The 12,599-nt window shown below is 52.0% G+C and overlaps 1 protein-coding gene across 5 annotated transcripts in view; it reads left to right on the top strand.

Moving 5' to 3' along the window:
• Positions 1–12,599, top strand: part of KCNQ1 (potassium voltage-gated channel subfamily Q member 1) — a 403,111-nt gene that overhangs the window by 318,084 nt on the left and 72,428 nt on the right. For 3 of the 5 annotated variants that reach the window (XM_078341766.1, XM_003734333.6, XM_078341764.1), the window contains 3 exons: positions 4,402–4,477; positions 11,200–11,294; positions 11,910–11,956. In XM_078341766.1, the coding sequence (XP_078197892.1) occupies positions 4,402–4,477; positions 11,200–11,294; positions 11,910–11,956 (218 nt within the window). The remainder of the gene's footprint in view (positions 1–4,401; positions 4,478–11,199; positions 11,295–11,909; positions 11,957–12,599) is intronic. The other 2 variants (XM_035263711.3, XM_078341765.1) reach the window with 1 other exon arrangement.

Genomic DNA, 12,599 nt, shown 5'->3' with positions numbered 1-12,599 from the left:
TTGTGTCCTTTTATACACTGTGTTTTTAAAAGAATTTGTATAGTTTATCTAAGTCATCAAAAGTGTTTTTGTTTGTAGTGTCCTCTGAATAAATGTCTCAGCACCTCCAGCTCCGTCTCTAACTCCTGATGGCCATCGTGTGCCTCCCCTCCCACACCTGATCAGTCTTCCCAAAAGTACATCTGTTTTATTAGTCTTTTCTGAGAACCAAGTTTTGGCTTTGTCGATTTTCCTTAAATAATGTTCACTTTATAATCTCATTGACTGTGCTCTTTATCTCTTTCCTCCTACTTTCTTTGGGTGTAATTTGCCATTTTTTTTAACTGCTTGAAATGGGTGTCAGCTTTTTTTCTGCTCTAAGATGTCCATTTAAAGCCACAGGGTTCACTCTCTCCACTTCTTTCACTGTCCTTTCAGGACTTATTCAGCTATGAGTTTTAATATGTTACATTTTTATTACCATTTAATTTAAACCGTTGTTTGATTCTCATTATATTTTTTTCTTTGACCCCTGGGTTATTTAGATTGTTTAATTTCCAAAATATATGGAGATTCCCTAGCTATCTCTTTTAATGGATTTCTAGTTTAATTGTACTGTAGTCAGAGAGTATAATAAACATGATTTGTTTTCTTTGAAATGTGTCGGAACTTGCTTCTGACGTCTTGCATATGGTCTCTTCTGGTGCATGTTCCGTGTGCACTAGGGAAGCTTATGTAGTCTTCAGTGGTAGGGGGTAGTGTTCTGTGTTTGTCAAGTTGCTAATCACGCTGTTCAAATTTGTCTCTGACTTAACAAAACTTTAACTGCTTTTCTATCACTTGCTGATGAGGTGTGTTCAAATCTCCCACCCTGGTTGTGGATTTTCTCTTTTATCTTTCAGTTCTGCCAGTTTGCTTTATATATTTTAAGGTCGTATTTCTAGGTGCATACAAATTTAGAATTGATCTCGTCCTGCTGAATTGACACTTTTATACTTATGACATATTCTTCTTTATCTCTAGTAATATTTAAAGTCTGTTCTAATATTGGTTTTCCTTTCCCAGTTTTCATTTGGTTATACAATGACCTAACTTTTTCTGTCCTTTCCCATCCTTTTTTTTTTTTGCATCTTTATATTTTAAAGTGGATGTATATAGTCATTTTTAATCCTGACAATCTTGATCCTTTAAGTGAAATATTAATCCATTTATAATGCATGCAATCTACCATCTGTTTCATCGCTTCCTTTAAGTCTATTTGCTTCTCAAGCTCCAAGCTGGCTATTTTCTTCTGGTTCACGGCTATTCTTTTCTACTCTATCACCCTGCTATCCAACCCACCTATTGCATTCTTCATTTTCAGTATGGTTCTTACTTTTCTGGAATTAGAATATATATATAATGTGAATAAATATATATATTATATATATTATTATACATTTTATATATTCACATTATAGATATAATTATATATAATATGTATAATTCCAGAATGTATATGTGAATAAATATATATTATATATATTTTATATATATTCACATTGTAGCTATAATTATATGTAATTATATATATAATTCCAGAATATATATAATTCCAGAATATATATAATGTGAATATATATATATATATATAATGTGAAATTTATATATAAATTTTATTTCTCTGGTAAAATGCTCTATCTTTTCATCTGTTTCTTTGAACCTGTTTATCATAGTTATTTTGAAGTCTTCATCTAAATATTCTGAAGCAAAGCACCATAATTTGTTGGCTCACAAGTCTATGGGCCAGCAGTTTGGGTTTCCTAGTCGGGTGGTCTCACTTGGATTCGTCTACATGGCAGCGCTTGGATGGTGGTGAGGGGTAGCTTAGTGGTCTCCGTCTTCCTCACATGTCTGGAGCCATTGGGCTGTCAGCTAGTGTCTCTCAGCTCTCCTTCACATGGCTCTTCCAGCAGTCTAGCTCAGACGTGTCCATGAGGCAGCAGAATTCTAAAAAGGTGAGAGTAGATACCACAAGGTCCTTGAGGCTGAGCCTCAGAAGACATGATCATTTCCACCATGGTGGAAACAGATTCCAGCCTGCAATGGGAGGAACTACAGTGAATTTACGCCCATCTTGAATTCATCAGTCTGCCCTCTGGCCATAACTTTCACATTCTACCCAGTGCAAAATTCACTCACTGCCCTTCCTGAAGGACATCTAAGAGTCTCTCCCAATTACAAATGACATCATGCTCAAAGTCCAACATCTTGTGATCTGCCTCTCCTGGCCTCTGTTCAATGCCTGGTCCCAAAATTAATGCCATGTTTTAGGGTATTGATATGACATTACCCTATTGCTTAGTCCTTATTTCTGTATCAGTTACCTATTGTTGCATAGCAAACCAGACCTAAATTTAGTGGCTTAAAATATTTTCTTTGGGCCGGGCACAGGGGCTCATGCCTGTAATCCCAGTTCTTTGGGAGGCCAAGGCAGGCAGATCATGAGGTCAAGAGATAGAGACCATCCTGGCCAACATGGTGAAGCCCTGTCTCTACTAAAAATTCGAAAATTAGCCAGGTGTGGTGGTGTGCGCCTGTAGTCCCAGCTACTTGGGAGGCTTAGCAGGAGAATCACTTGAACACAGGAGGCAGAGGTTGCAGTAAGCTGAGATCTTGCCACTGCATTCCAGCCTGGTGACAGAGCGAGACTCTTTCTCAAAAAAAAAAAAAAATATATATATATATATATATATTTATATATTTATATATATTTTATACATTTATATATATTTTATATATATATATATATATTTTTTTTTCTCTTGCTGTTGGCTGTTGACTGGGGCATCTCTGTTCTCCATGTGGCCTCTCTAGCCAGCAAGCTTGTTTGCAGGGCCACATTCCAAAAGCACATTAATTATACACTGTGTAAGTTCCCTAGCACTCTCATCACATAAAGTAACAAGGTCAGCCCAAATTCAATTAGTAGGAAAACAGACTCCATCTCTTAATGGACTGTTGAAAGTACCACACCTTTAGATCTGTTTGTATGGTCTGTCTTTTCCCTTGGCTTTTAGCCTTTTATGTATAAAAAATTGTGTAATCTCAAGGATATTATCTCCCTACAGATAATTTAATTTTCTTCTGCTATGCACAAAGCACCTTACTCCAGTAAGGGATTGAGACAGTGTGGGGTTAGTGTGATGCTAAGTTGGCACTGCTGAGTTTCTAGGGATGCCTCCTAGATAGCTTCTAAACCCCAAAGCTTCTCTTCCAAGTCCCATGAATCCACTGAATACTCTCCTTAGCTTTTACCCCCTCGGCAACTGCATTTTGCTCAGTTTCTGTGAATCTCACCGACCTGTGTGGCTTAGGAATTCACGAGTATTTCCAGAGGAAGTTGTGCAAAAGGTATACCACTACTCTCTGGTCCCCTACTGACCAGAATTGTGTTCCCTCACATCCTGGGTGTCCTGTGGCTCTGGACTCCATGTTTTTATCACCAGTCCACTAGCCCTGTTCGGTGTCCATGCCCCCTCTACAAATGGATAAGTGCACTGCAAGGAAATGCTCAGATGCCCAGGCTCAGTTCTGCTCATTTCCTTTCTACGTGGGATCTTCACCTTTCACGGCTTTCTTGGTCTCCAGATCCTCACACAGCTGTTCCCCACTGTCGGCATCACTTAGTCACAGTCCCCGGCGTTTCCATCAGGAGGGCCAGGCAGGTGTGAGCTCCCGGAGGCAGTCTCCTGCTGCTTCCATGGTGCTGGGTTTTCTTCCTGTCTTTTTTCTATGCACACACATCATCCCCCTTGTTTTCTTTAGTGATAGTGTTTCTAAAAGGATCGTTATTTCTAGAAGAAACTTTAGGAGGCAAAACAATGCAGCCCCCTTAACAGAGCGGCTCTGGGGGTAACTTTCCCTTGTTAATTTGTCCTGCACCCCTACTTTCCCATGTGCTTGCCGTTTCTGGGGCTACAGAGCACACAGCAGCTGAAAGGGGCTGTGGGCATCACCAGCATGCACCCGCTTCTTCTTTTTTTCAGAGTCACTATAATAGGTATGCATAAGCAGCACATACCCTCTTATCCCATTTTGCTGTCAAGGAGCCTGAAGGCCCAAGCATGACTGCCATGAGTTAACAGCACAGCCATTGCCAACCCAGGGTCCTGACTCCTACCTGACCCCCTTCTGAAGGACACTCGAGGCAACAGTCCCCTTCCCACTCACAGGTGATGTGAAGCCTTTCACCTTGAAAAGCCTCTTGCCCCAGCTTCCCCTCGAACCCACACTAGGACACGGCTTGAGTATCTCCAGCCCATGGAGTTGAACACTCTCCTTGTTTCTGGAAGGATCCAGTCGTCAGGCAGTGCAGGGGCAGGGAGGGGATGGCCAGCATGGGGTGGCCGCTAACAGTCTCCTCCCCTCTCCCCACCGCAGGCTGCGGGAACACCATCGGGCCACCATTAAGGTCATCCGGCGCATGCAGTACTTTGTGGCCAAGAAGAAATTCCAGGTGAGCCCTGTGCTGAGCCCTCCAGCCCTCAGCCTGCCCCTGCAGTCTGCTGCCGCTGCCCACACCCCTCCTGGCTTCTCTCTTGCCCACAGTGGTGGCTGTTAAGGCCTCTGCCCCCAACCACACAGTTAGGCCTATCTGAGACCTCACAGCACCCACCCAACCAGACCCCTGACGGCAGGCCCCTCAAAGGACACATCCTCAGAGATCCAGCCTGGAACCAGGGACACAGGCAGCATTTTCTCCGCTAAGTAGAAATGCAGCAGCCATGCGGCTCACTCAGTCCTCCCGTGGGGTGGGTCATGCAAGGCAGCGTTAGTGAGAGATGTGAGGGTGACATCAGAATGACTCAGAGGTGGTGCAGAGCCTGCCCTGAGTCACCAAGACGGGAAGGTAGGTCCCCCAGACCCCCAGCCCTGTCCTATACTGGCTCGGCACTCTCGTTCCCTGCTCCCCTACCCTCTGAGTTGGGAGGATAGAGGGAGGCTGGACCCTGCTCCATTAGAGGTGGCATCCCCTTAGCCGGGTGAGACTGGAGCTTCAGGGCTTCCATGAGCTGCCCAAACTCCTCCAGGGGAAGGACCTCTACAGTCACCCCTTGGGGCCCCCAGAGTTTATGGCCCGCAGAGAACACCATTGATAGCAGGCAGGTCTCCCCTCCTCCTGCCTTGGGGACATTCCTCGGATGGAGGCGGTGGGTGGGGGACTGAGTCCTGGCTTGGAAATGTGTGTGCAGGCGTGGGAACCATGTACCCTCAGTGGCGGATGATCCAGAAGGCACGGATCACAAAGCAGGGAAGGCTGGGGGGTGACTTGCTGGAGTCCCTCAGAGCAGAGGGCGTGTGACATGCCTGAGTGAGTGCATGTCTGCAGGAGCAGGGCTGGGTGGGGCCCCTGAGCAGGGAGCTCCCGGCACCTTCAGCCACAGCCTCACCAGGTACAGGGCACAGCCCAAGAAGATTCAGCAATGCTCACTGACCAAGGACCCGCAGCCCGGTGGCATCCCAGCCACTGAGACTTATCCTGGAGCCACGAAGCTCCCTGCCAGGATCTGGTTAGGGCTCATGAGGGCCTTTGTCAAGTGGTCATCTGGGGTTGGGCTGGAAAGATCATCCTGACTTCAGGAGCCTGAGATGAGTGGAGATAATGCAGGCCCGTCTGGACGGACCGACGGTGGAGTTCAGATCTGGTCCCCCCGTCGCCATGCCTTCCATGCCAGGCCCCAGGACTGACACAGCCCCACCCACAGTCTCCTTGGTGCAGCCTCCACCCACCCTGGTCCTGGAGCTGCTGCAGCCTTCAGGCTCTGCAGGGCGGTCTGGGTGCAGACCCTGGCTATGAAGGGAACAAGAGCCTCAGGGTTTGGCACACGATTGTGTGCATGTGTCTCACCCAGGCCTCGCCCACAGCAACCCTGGGCCAGCACCCGCCAGGCCCACTGTCACTCTGAGCCTCAAGAACAGCCCTTGGCCAGGCCCTTGCCAAGAGCAGTGTTCAGCCCCTCGTCCTGGCCACTGGCCACCATCTCCAGGGGGTTTTGCACGCATAGCCCTCCCATGGTGGTGTTTCTCAGCTGGTCCTGCTGCCCATATCCCCCCAGGGGAGCGGGAGGTTCATGACTCAACTGAACCAAGTTGTGTCGAAGCTCCCAGCAGGGCCTGGGACCTCTTGCAGTCGAAATAAAAGTCATGATAAATGCCACTGCTGGCCAGCACCCAGAGATCTGTCTGACATGTTCTCAGGGGGATCTGACAGCCCCGTGGACCAATGTGTCTCCATTCTGGGACTGTCTCCTTTCACTGGCTCTGGCATAGAGAGCCTTGCTGGAGCAGGGAGCTCACTCGGGGGCAGTGGGAGAGAGGGGCCGACCTCCTGGCAGCACCAGTGCTCTCCCCAGGCAGGGAAGGGGCTGCAGGAACCCCCCTGGGACTCGGGTCTGGGCAGGGCAGTCCCCCGAGGGCAGAGGAGACCATGGGAAGGGCCAGGGTGTGTCACCTCACCACAGAACAGCATGGTCGTGACAGCCGAAGCAGCTGACGTCACCCCAGCAGTAGAACAGAGGGTCACAGGGAGCCTCCCAGGGTGGGGCTGGTGCCTGGCCTGAGGGTGCACAGCAGTCCCAGCAGGGAAGAGCCAGAGCCCACCAAGGCTTGCAGAACTGAACCAGGTGGGCATTCTGGGGGCTGCTTCCAAAGTCTGAGGGCACCCAGCAGAGCATGCAGACCCTTGTGGACCCGGGCAGGCCCGGCTCCAGGAGTGGTATGCGCAGCTTCCAGCTTAGGTCAAGAGATCGTCCAGCCATCCATTTCTCCATCAGCCAGGAAGGACACTGGCTTGGAGGCTGAGACCAAGGACATCCTATCGTGATGATAACCACCACGGCTTCCAGTCTTGTGGCCTCCTGGCCACTCGTCTGCAATTTCGTGTCGTTGGAGCATTCGTTGTATACCTGGGAATTGCAGCTCTCTCTAAGTTTGATGTGGCTGAACCAAGAAAAAAGGCACATGATTTCTACAGATCTTATGATGCCATAAGAGAGCTTGAGATGAGAAAGGCTGATGTTTTTTGGACTGAGAGTGATTTTGGAATATAAAGAATTTCTTAGTGTTGAATTACCTAAAAGCTTGTCAGTGACCTGTGTTCCTGAGCTGTGAAACATGAACATGTGGGCCAAGAAATCATTTCTCTTGGTAAATAAACAATTAACAAACACAAAAAAAGAGAGAGGGACAGAGAGAAAGAGAGAGAGAGAGAGAGAGATCATCCACACCAGCCCCAACAGGCCCCACCACTGAGCCACAGACAAAAAAGCTGGTCCCTGGGGAGGAACACACTGAGCCCCGTACTCCCTTCCAGGCGGGGGTCCCCTTTTCCGCCTTAGGACACAGGCCAGGACCCTAAGAATGGCCCTGGAGGCTTTCTGCAGCAGATTGGGAAACCCCACCTCACTCTCTGCTTCTCCCCTATGCCCCAGCCCTGGGAGCCTTGCAGAAACCTGGCAGCGGCAGGACCCTTGCAGGGCACAGAGGCTCCTTCCTACCTCACCAGCTGGCTCTTTTTGCTGAGGGCAGCATGGAGGGGTGGGGCCAGGGTGAGGGGAGCAGTAGCCTTTGGCAGTGAGGAGCTGTGTGCAGCTCCAGGGTCTCCCCAAGCCCAGCGCACAGGCTGTTTCCCTTCCTCCACGCCAGCCTGTCTGCTTGCTTCCACCCCACCCACCCCACCCCCACTGGCCTCAGGGGCTGCTGATGTGGCGGGTGACCCCCTGCCTGCCTTGCTGGCCGATAGGTCCCTGGCCAGCCACCCTTGTGTCTGGCCCTAGGAGCCAGAGCCTCCGAGCCCTTCACGTTTGCCTTAAACTCCCCGTCCACCATCAGTCTGGACGGGCCTGCATTATCTCGGCTCATCTCAGACTCCCGAGGTCGGGCTGCTTTCTAGCCCAACACCAGAGGACCGCTTGACAAAGGCCCCCAGGAGCCCTAACCAGATCCAAGCAGGGGTCTTGGCAGCTCCAGGCTGGGTCTCGGTGGGCTGGGATGCCACCAGGCCATGGGTCCTAGTGGTCGACGGACATTGCTGAGCCTTCTTGGGCTGTGCCCTCCACCAGGTAAGTCTGTGGCTGAAAGTACGGGAAGCTCCCTGCTCACAGGCCCCCCCCAGCCCTGCGCCTGCAGACGTGAACACACTCAGGCTCATAATCTCTCCCCCACAACAGGCCTGTTTGAAAGCACTTGCGTCTGCAGAGGCTGCTATCACACACACCTACACCTACCTGGTCACAGTGGCCCAGGGACTCCCAGGCCTTGGTTTTCTGCTGCCCTGCCTCCCTTCACCTGCCCATACCTCACCAGCATGCCTGGAGCAGTGCCTCATGCTTCAGCTTCACAGAGCCCTGTGCTTGCAGGAGGCTCACCACCATGACTCATGCCACGTTCAGTGAGTGCTGAAGAGATGCTCGGCCAGAGCTGGCTCTGACTCTGGCCCTGGCATGGTGCTAGCTTAGGATTCCCTGACCTTTCTCAACTCCCATCCTGTGTCATCCTCACTCCCTCCCTTCAGGCAGAGCAAGTCAGGGCTCAGCATCCCATCTTACAGAAGGGAGCTTAGAATCTCCATCATACAAAAGGGAGAAACAGAGCTCAGCAATCCATCTTACAGAAAGAAGGATCAAGGCTCAGTGCCATCTTACAGAAGAGAGAGACAGGGCTCAGCATCCCATCTTACAGAAAGGAGGATCAAGGCTCAGCACTCATCTTACAGAAGAGAAAGACAGGACTCAGCATCTCATCTTACAGAAAAAAGAATCAAGGCTCAGCACCCCATCTTACAGAAGAGAGAGACAGGGCTCAGCATCCCATCTTATAGAAAGGAGGATCAAGGCTCAGCACTCATCTTACAGAAGAGAAAGACAGGACTCAGCATCTCATCTTACAGAAAAAAGAATCAAGGCTCAGCACCCCATCTTACAGAAGAGAGAGACAGGGCTCAGCATCCCATCTTACAGAAAGGAGGATCAAGGCTCAGCACTCATCTTACAGAAGAGAAAGACAGGACTCAGCATCTCATCTTACAGAAAAAAGAATCAAGGCTCAGCATCCCATCTTACAGAAGAGAGAGACAGGGCTCAGCATCCCATCTTCTAGAAAGGAGGATCAAGTTTCAGCATTCCATCTCATAGAAGAGAGAGACAGGTTTTAGCATCCCATCTTACAGAAGGGAAGATCAAGACTCAGCACCCTATCTTAAAGAAGCGAGCTCAGCATCTCCATCTTACAGGAAGGAGAAACAGAGCTCAGCATCCCATTTTACAGAAGAGAGAGACAGGGCTCAGCATCCCATCTTACAGGAGAGAGAGACAGGGCTCAGCACCCCAACTTACAGAGAAGAGGATCAAGCCTCAGCGTCCCATTTTATAGAATGGAGCTCAGCATCCCCATCTTTACAGAAGAGAGAAGCAGGGCTCAGTATTTTATCTTACAGAAGAGAGAAGAAGGACTTAGGACGTGATCACTAGCTTGTACATAAGTACCGTTTCAATGGCTGTTATCAAACGGAGTGCATGACAGGCCAGAGGGTCTGCCTAGAGTCCAACCCCATGCCTGACCCTACCACAGGCCTTGGTGTGTCATTTCCGGGCAACGCCATAATCCTGGTGCCCAGTGTGGCCTCAGGAGCAGCAGTTCCCTCTTTCCGTTGGGCACAACTGCATTGTGAGGATGCGGGCCCCCCCCCCAGCCCCCCTGATCTCAGAGTCTCTGGTTCAGGACCCAGAGAGTGACTAGTGTTGCCAGTGAGGACCCTCCTGCTGGTATCAGGTGGAACAGAAACCCCCTAAACTTTGGAGACCCAGCCTTTGGTAGGGAGGAGGTCTCTGACCTGCCCTGGGGTTCCTGGGGTCCAAAACAATGTTGGCTGTGCTGTAAGAACTCCAAGCCCCTGGCACTGGTGGCAGAACCCCTGAGCAAGTCAGAAGTGTGTCTAGAGCTGAAAGTGGGTATGTGGAGACCTGACTTCAGGGGCTCCCCATCTGGGAACTTGCAATTTGCCCATGTGGAAGTGGCTGCATCCTCAGGCTAAGGTCACCCTGATCTCAGAAGTAGGACCCCAGAGAGAGGTAGCAGGTGGGCAGGGACGGCATGTTCCCAGACCCAGCCTGGGCCCTCAACAGCACCTGAGCTTCGGCCTCTGTTGTCTCCCTCTGACTTGGGCTAGCCCTGCTCTGTGCTTCCCCACCAAGCTGCTTGTCTTGTCTCTTGGGCTTTGCAAATTCCCCAGAAAAAGGCAGGAAAACCCCTAGCCCAGAGGTAAGGAGGCTATTTGAGGACTGATGATGACTGCCCTGGCCCCCACCCAGTCACCCAGTGGCCCCTCGGGATAGAGGCAGTCTCTCATCCTGCATGCTGGCTTGCCTATAGGGCCAAGGCCTTCCTAGGCCATCAAACCCCCACTCAGCCTGGCTGCTCCACCTGGGTGAGGCCCTTGGGAGCAAGGCCACAAATGCGGCTCGGGAGTTGCTCATATCACAAGACGCTTTGCTTTCTGTTGTGGTTTCAAGATGTTACCTGAGTCCCATGTATTGTCCGGAGCTGGCACCAAGCCTGGGAGCCCTGGGGTCACCTGCCTTGCCTCACGTGGCCCCAGCCCCACTAGGGGAGCCCAAGCAGATGTTTGTCACTGGCAGGCAGCAAGTACTGCAGGCTGAGGCTGTCATCTGGGGCCACCCCTGCTGCCTGGCATAAGCTGGCAGGAAGGTGCAGGGTGGACCCGCTCCCTGCCCTGAGGACAGCAGGGGCTATAGCCAGTAAGCATGTCAAGGATCAATCTGGGGTCCTGGTGGGTGATGGACACACAGAGCTGTGCCTCCTGGTCAGTGCCTGGCACAGTGCTGCTCCTCAGCCCCTTGGCTGGGCCAGCTCTTCTTGAGGCCATTGAGAACTGGTAGCCTAGGGAGGGGAGTAGGCAGGCCCCAGCTGGTGAGTGGGCAGGAAGCTGGGGCTCAGAGAGGCCAAGCTGATGGCCCAGGGCCACCTAGGGCCCCATGGCCAGGCTGATGGGACAAGCCCCGCCGCTGTACATGCTTGGGACCAGGCCTATGCCATCACCACACAGTCAAGCTCCCAGGTCTTCACAAGCCTCCTGAGGGCAGATGCTGTCACCGCCTGCACTTAGAGCCACACAGCTGGGGCACAGGGAGGGAAAGTGACACGTTTCTTTCTGTCCCGCAGCAAGCTCGGAAGCCTTATGACGTGCGGGACGTCATCGAGCAGTACTCGCAGGGCCACCTGAACCTCATGGTGCGCATCAAAGAGCTGCAGAGGAGGTGGGCATGGCTAAGGGGCAGCAGGGAGGGTGCCCGGGTCCTGCCCAGCCCAGCCCCAGCCGCACGATGAGCAGTGCCAGGAGGAGGGAAGGGTGGAGACCTGAGTTCTAGCCTCTCAACCACCCCGTTCTCCTGACCACCTCCTCTACCCCTGGGGACCCTGACTGTGGGGAGCCAACGTGTTCCCCTGGAATCAGCGCCATCCTCCCAGGCCTGCGCAGGCTCGGAGAAACTGTGCCTCTGACACGGGCTTGCCTGGAAACTACTTCCACATGTTGCAGGGTGTGGCTGGGTGCCCGTGTCCATTCTGGCCACAGGTGGGGTGTCAGGCTGCCTTGCCCATGGCTGACCCACTTCCTCCCCAGAGAGGCACTCTGAGAGGCGGGCCACCGATTCCTCCTCTCTGGGCTCCCTGCTCAGCCCCCCTCAGGAGCATGGCCCTCTGGAGGCTTGGGAGTTGCCTGGCAGGTCTTAGAGTCAGGGTGTCCCCAGAGTGGGTGGGTACTGCACTGTCTTGCCAGGCACATCAACCTGTCTGTCCCCTGGATGGCTGGGCATCTGTACAGTGCTGGGGCCAGGTATAAACTGGCATCCTTCTCTTTCCCTCCCTCCCAGGCTAGACCAGTCCATCGGGAAGCCATCGCTGTTCATCGCCGTCTCAGGTGGGTTTCTGCATCAGTTGCTCTGCGCCCCGCAGCCCGCACTGCAGTCTCCCACACCTCTGCCCTCCTGCCCCGCCCCCACGATGTCAGAATGGGCCATCGGGCCTCCAGGTGCATGACACGAAATGAAAGCCAGGGAGTAAGGGGAGGTAGACCCCACCCTTAGCAGAGTGGCTCCAAAGTATGTTTTACAAGGGAATTTTCAGGTTGCATAAGAACCTACCTGGGTCCCTTTAAATTCCAGGGCGTTGAGGTTAGGCTCTGGGTGTGGAAACATGAACCCAGGGCAACATTGCAGAAGGGGGTGATCCTGGGGATGGGCCTGGGGTGGGGTTTGGGTGGGGTGAACTGCCAGCTTGGAATTCAAGAGACTCTGGCTGGGGGCTCTGCAGGGCTCAAGTTGAGAGGGACAGAAGCGCCTGGTGGCAGCCTGGGGGCCAGTTTTCTGGCTCCTCGGCCAAATTCCTTGGGTCCCCTGGACACCGGGCTGTGAGTCATGCCGGGGAATGACAGGGAAAAGGCTATTCCTTGGGGTTTCCCTAGCCCAAATTTAAACAGAACCCATGGCTCACAGTACGGGCTGACGTGGAGGGGGCAGGTGGAGTGGCTGTGTCCCCCAGCCTTGAGTCAGGCCTGTGGCGCC

This window comes from Callithrix jacchus, chromosome 10, assembly GCF_049354715.1.
Source record: "Callithrix jacchus isolate 240 chromosome 10, calJac240_pri, whole genome shotgun sequence".
Lineage (NCBI taxonomy): Eukaryota > Metazoa > Chordata > Mammalia > Primates > Cebidae > Callithrix > Callithrix jacchus.
The sequence above is the reverse complement of the archived record's forward strand: the minus strand, read 5'-3'. Positions and strand labels throughout refer to the sequence as shown.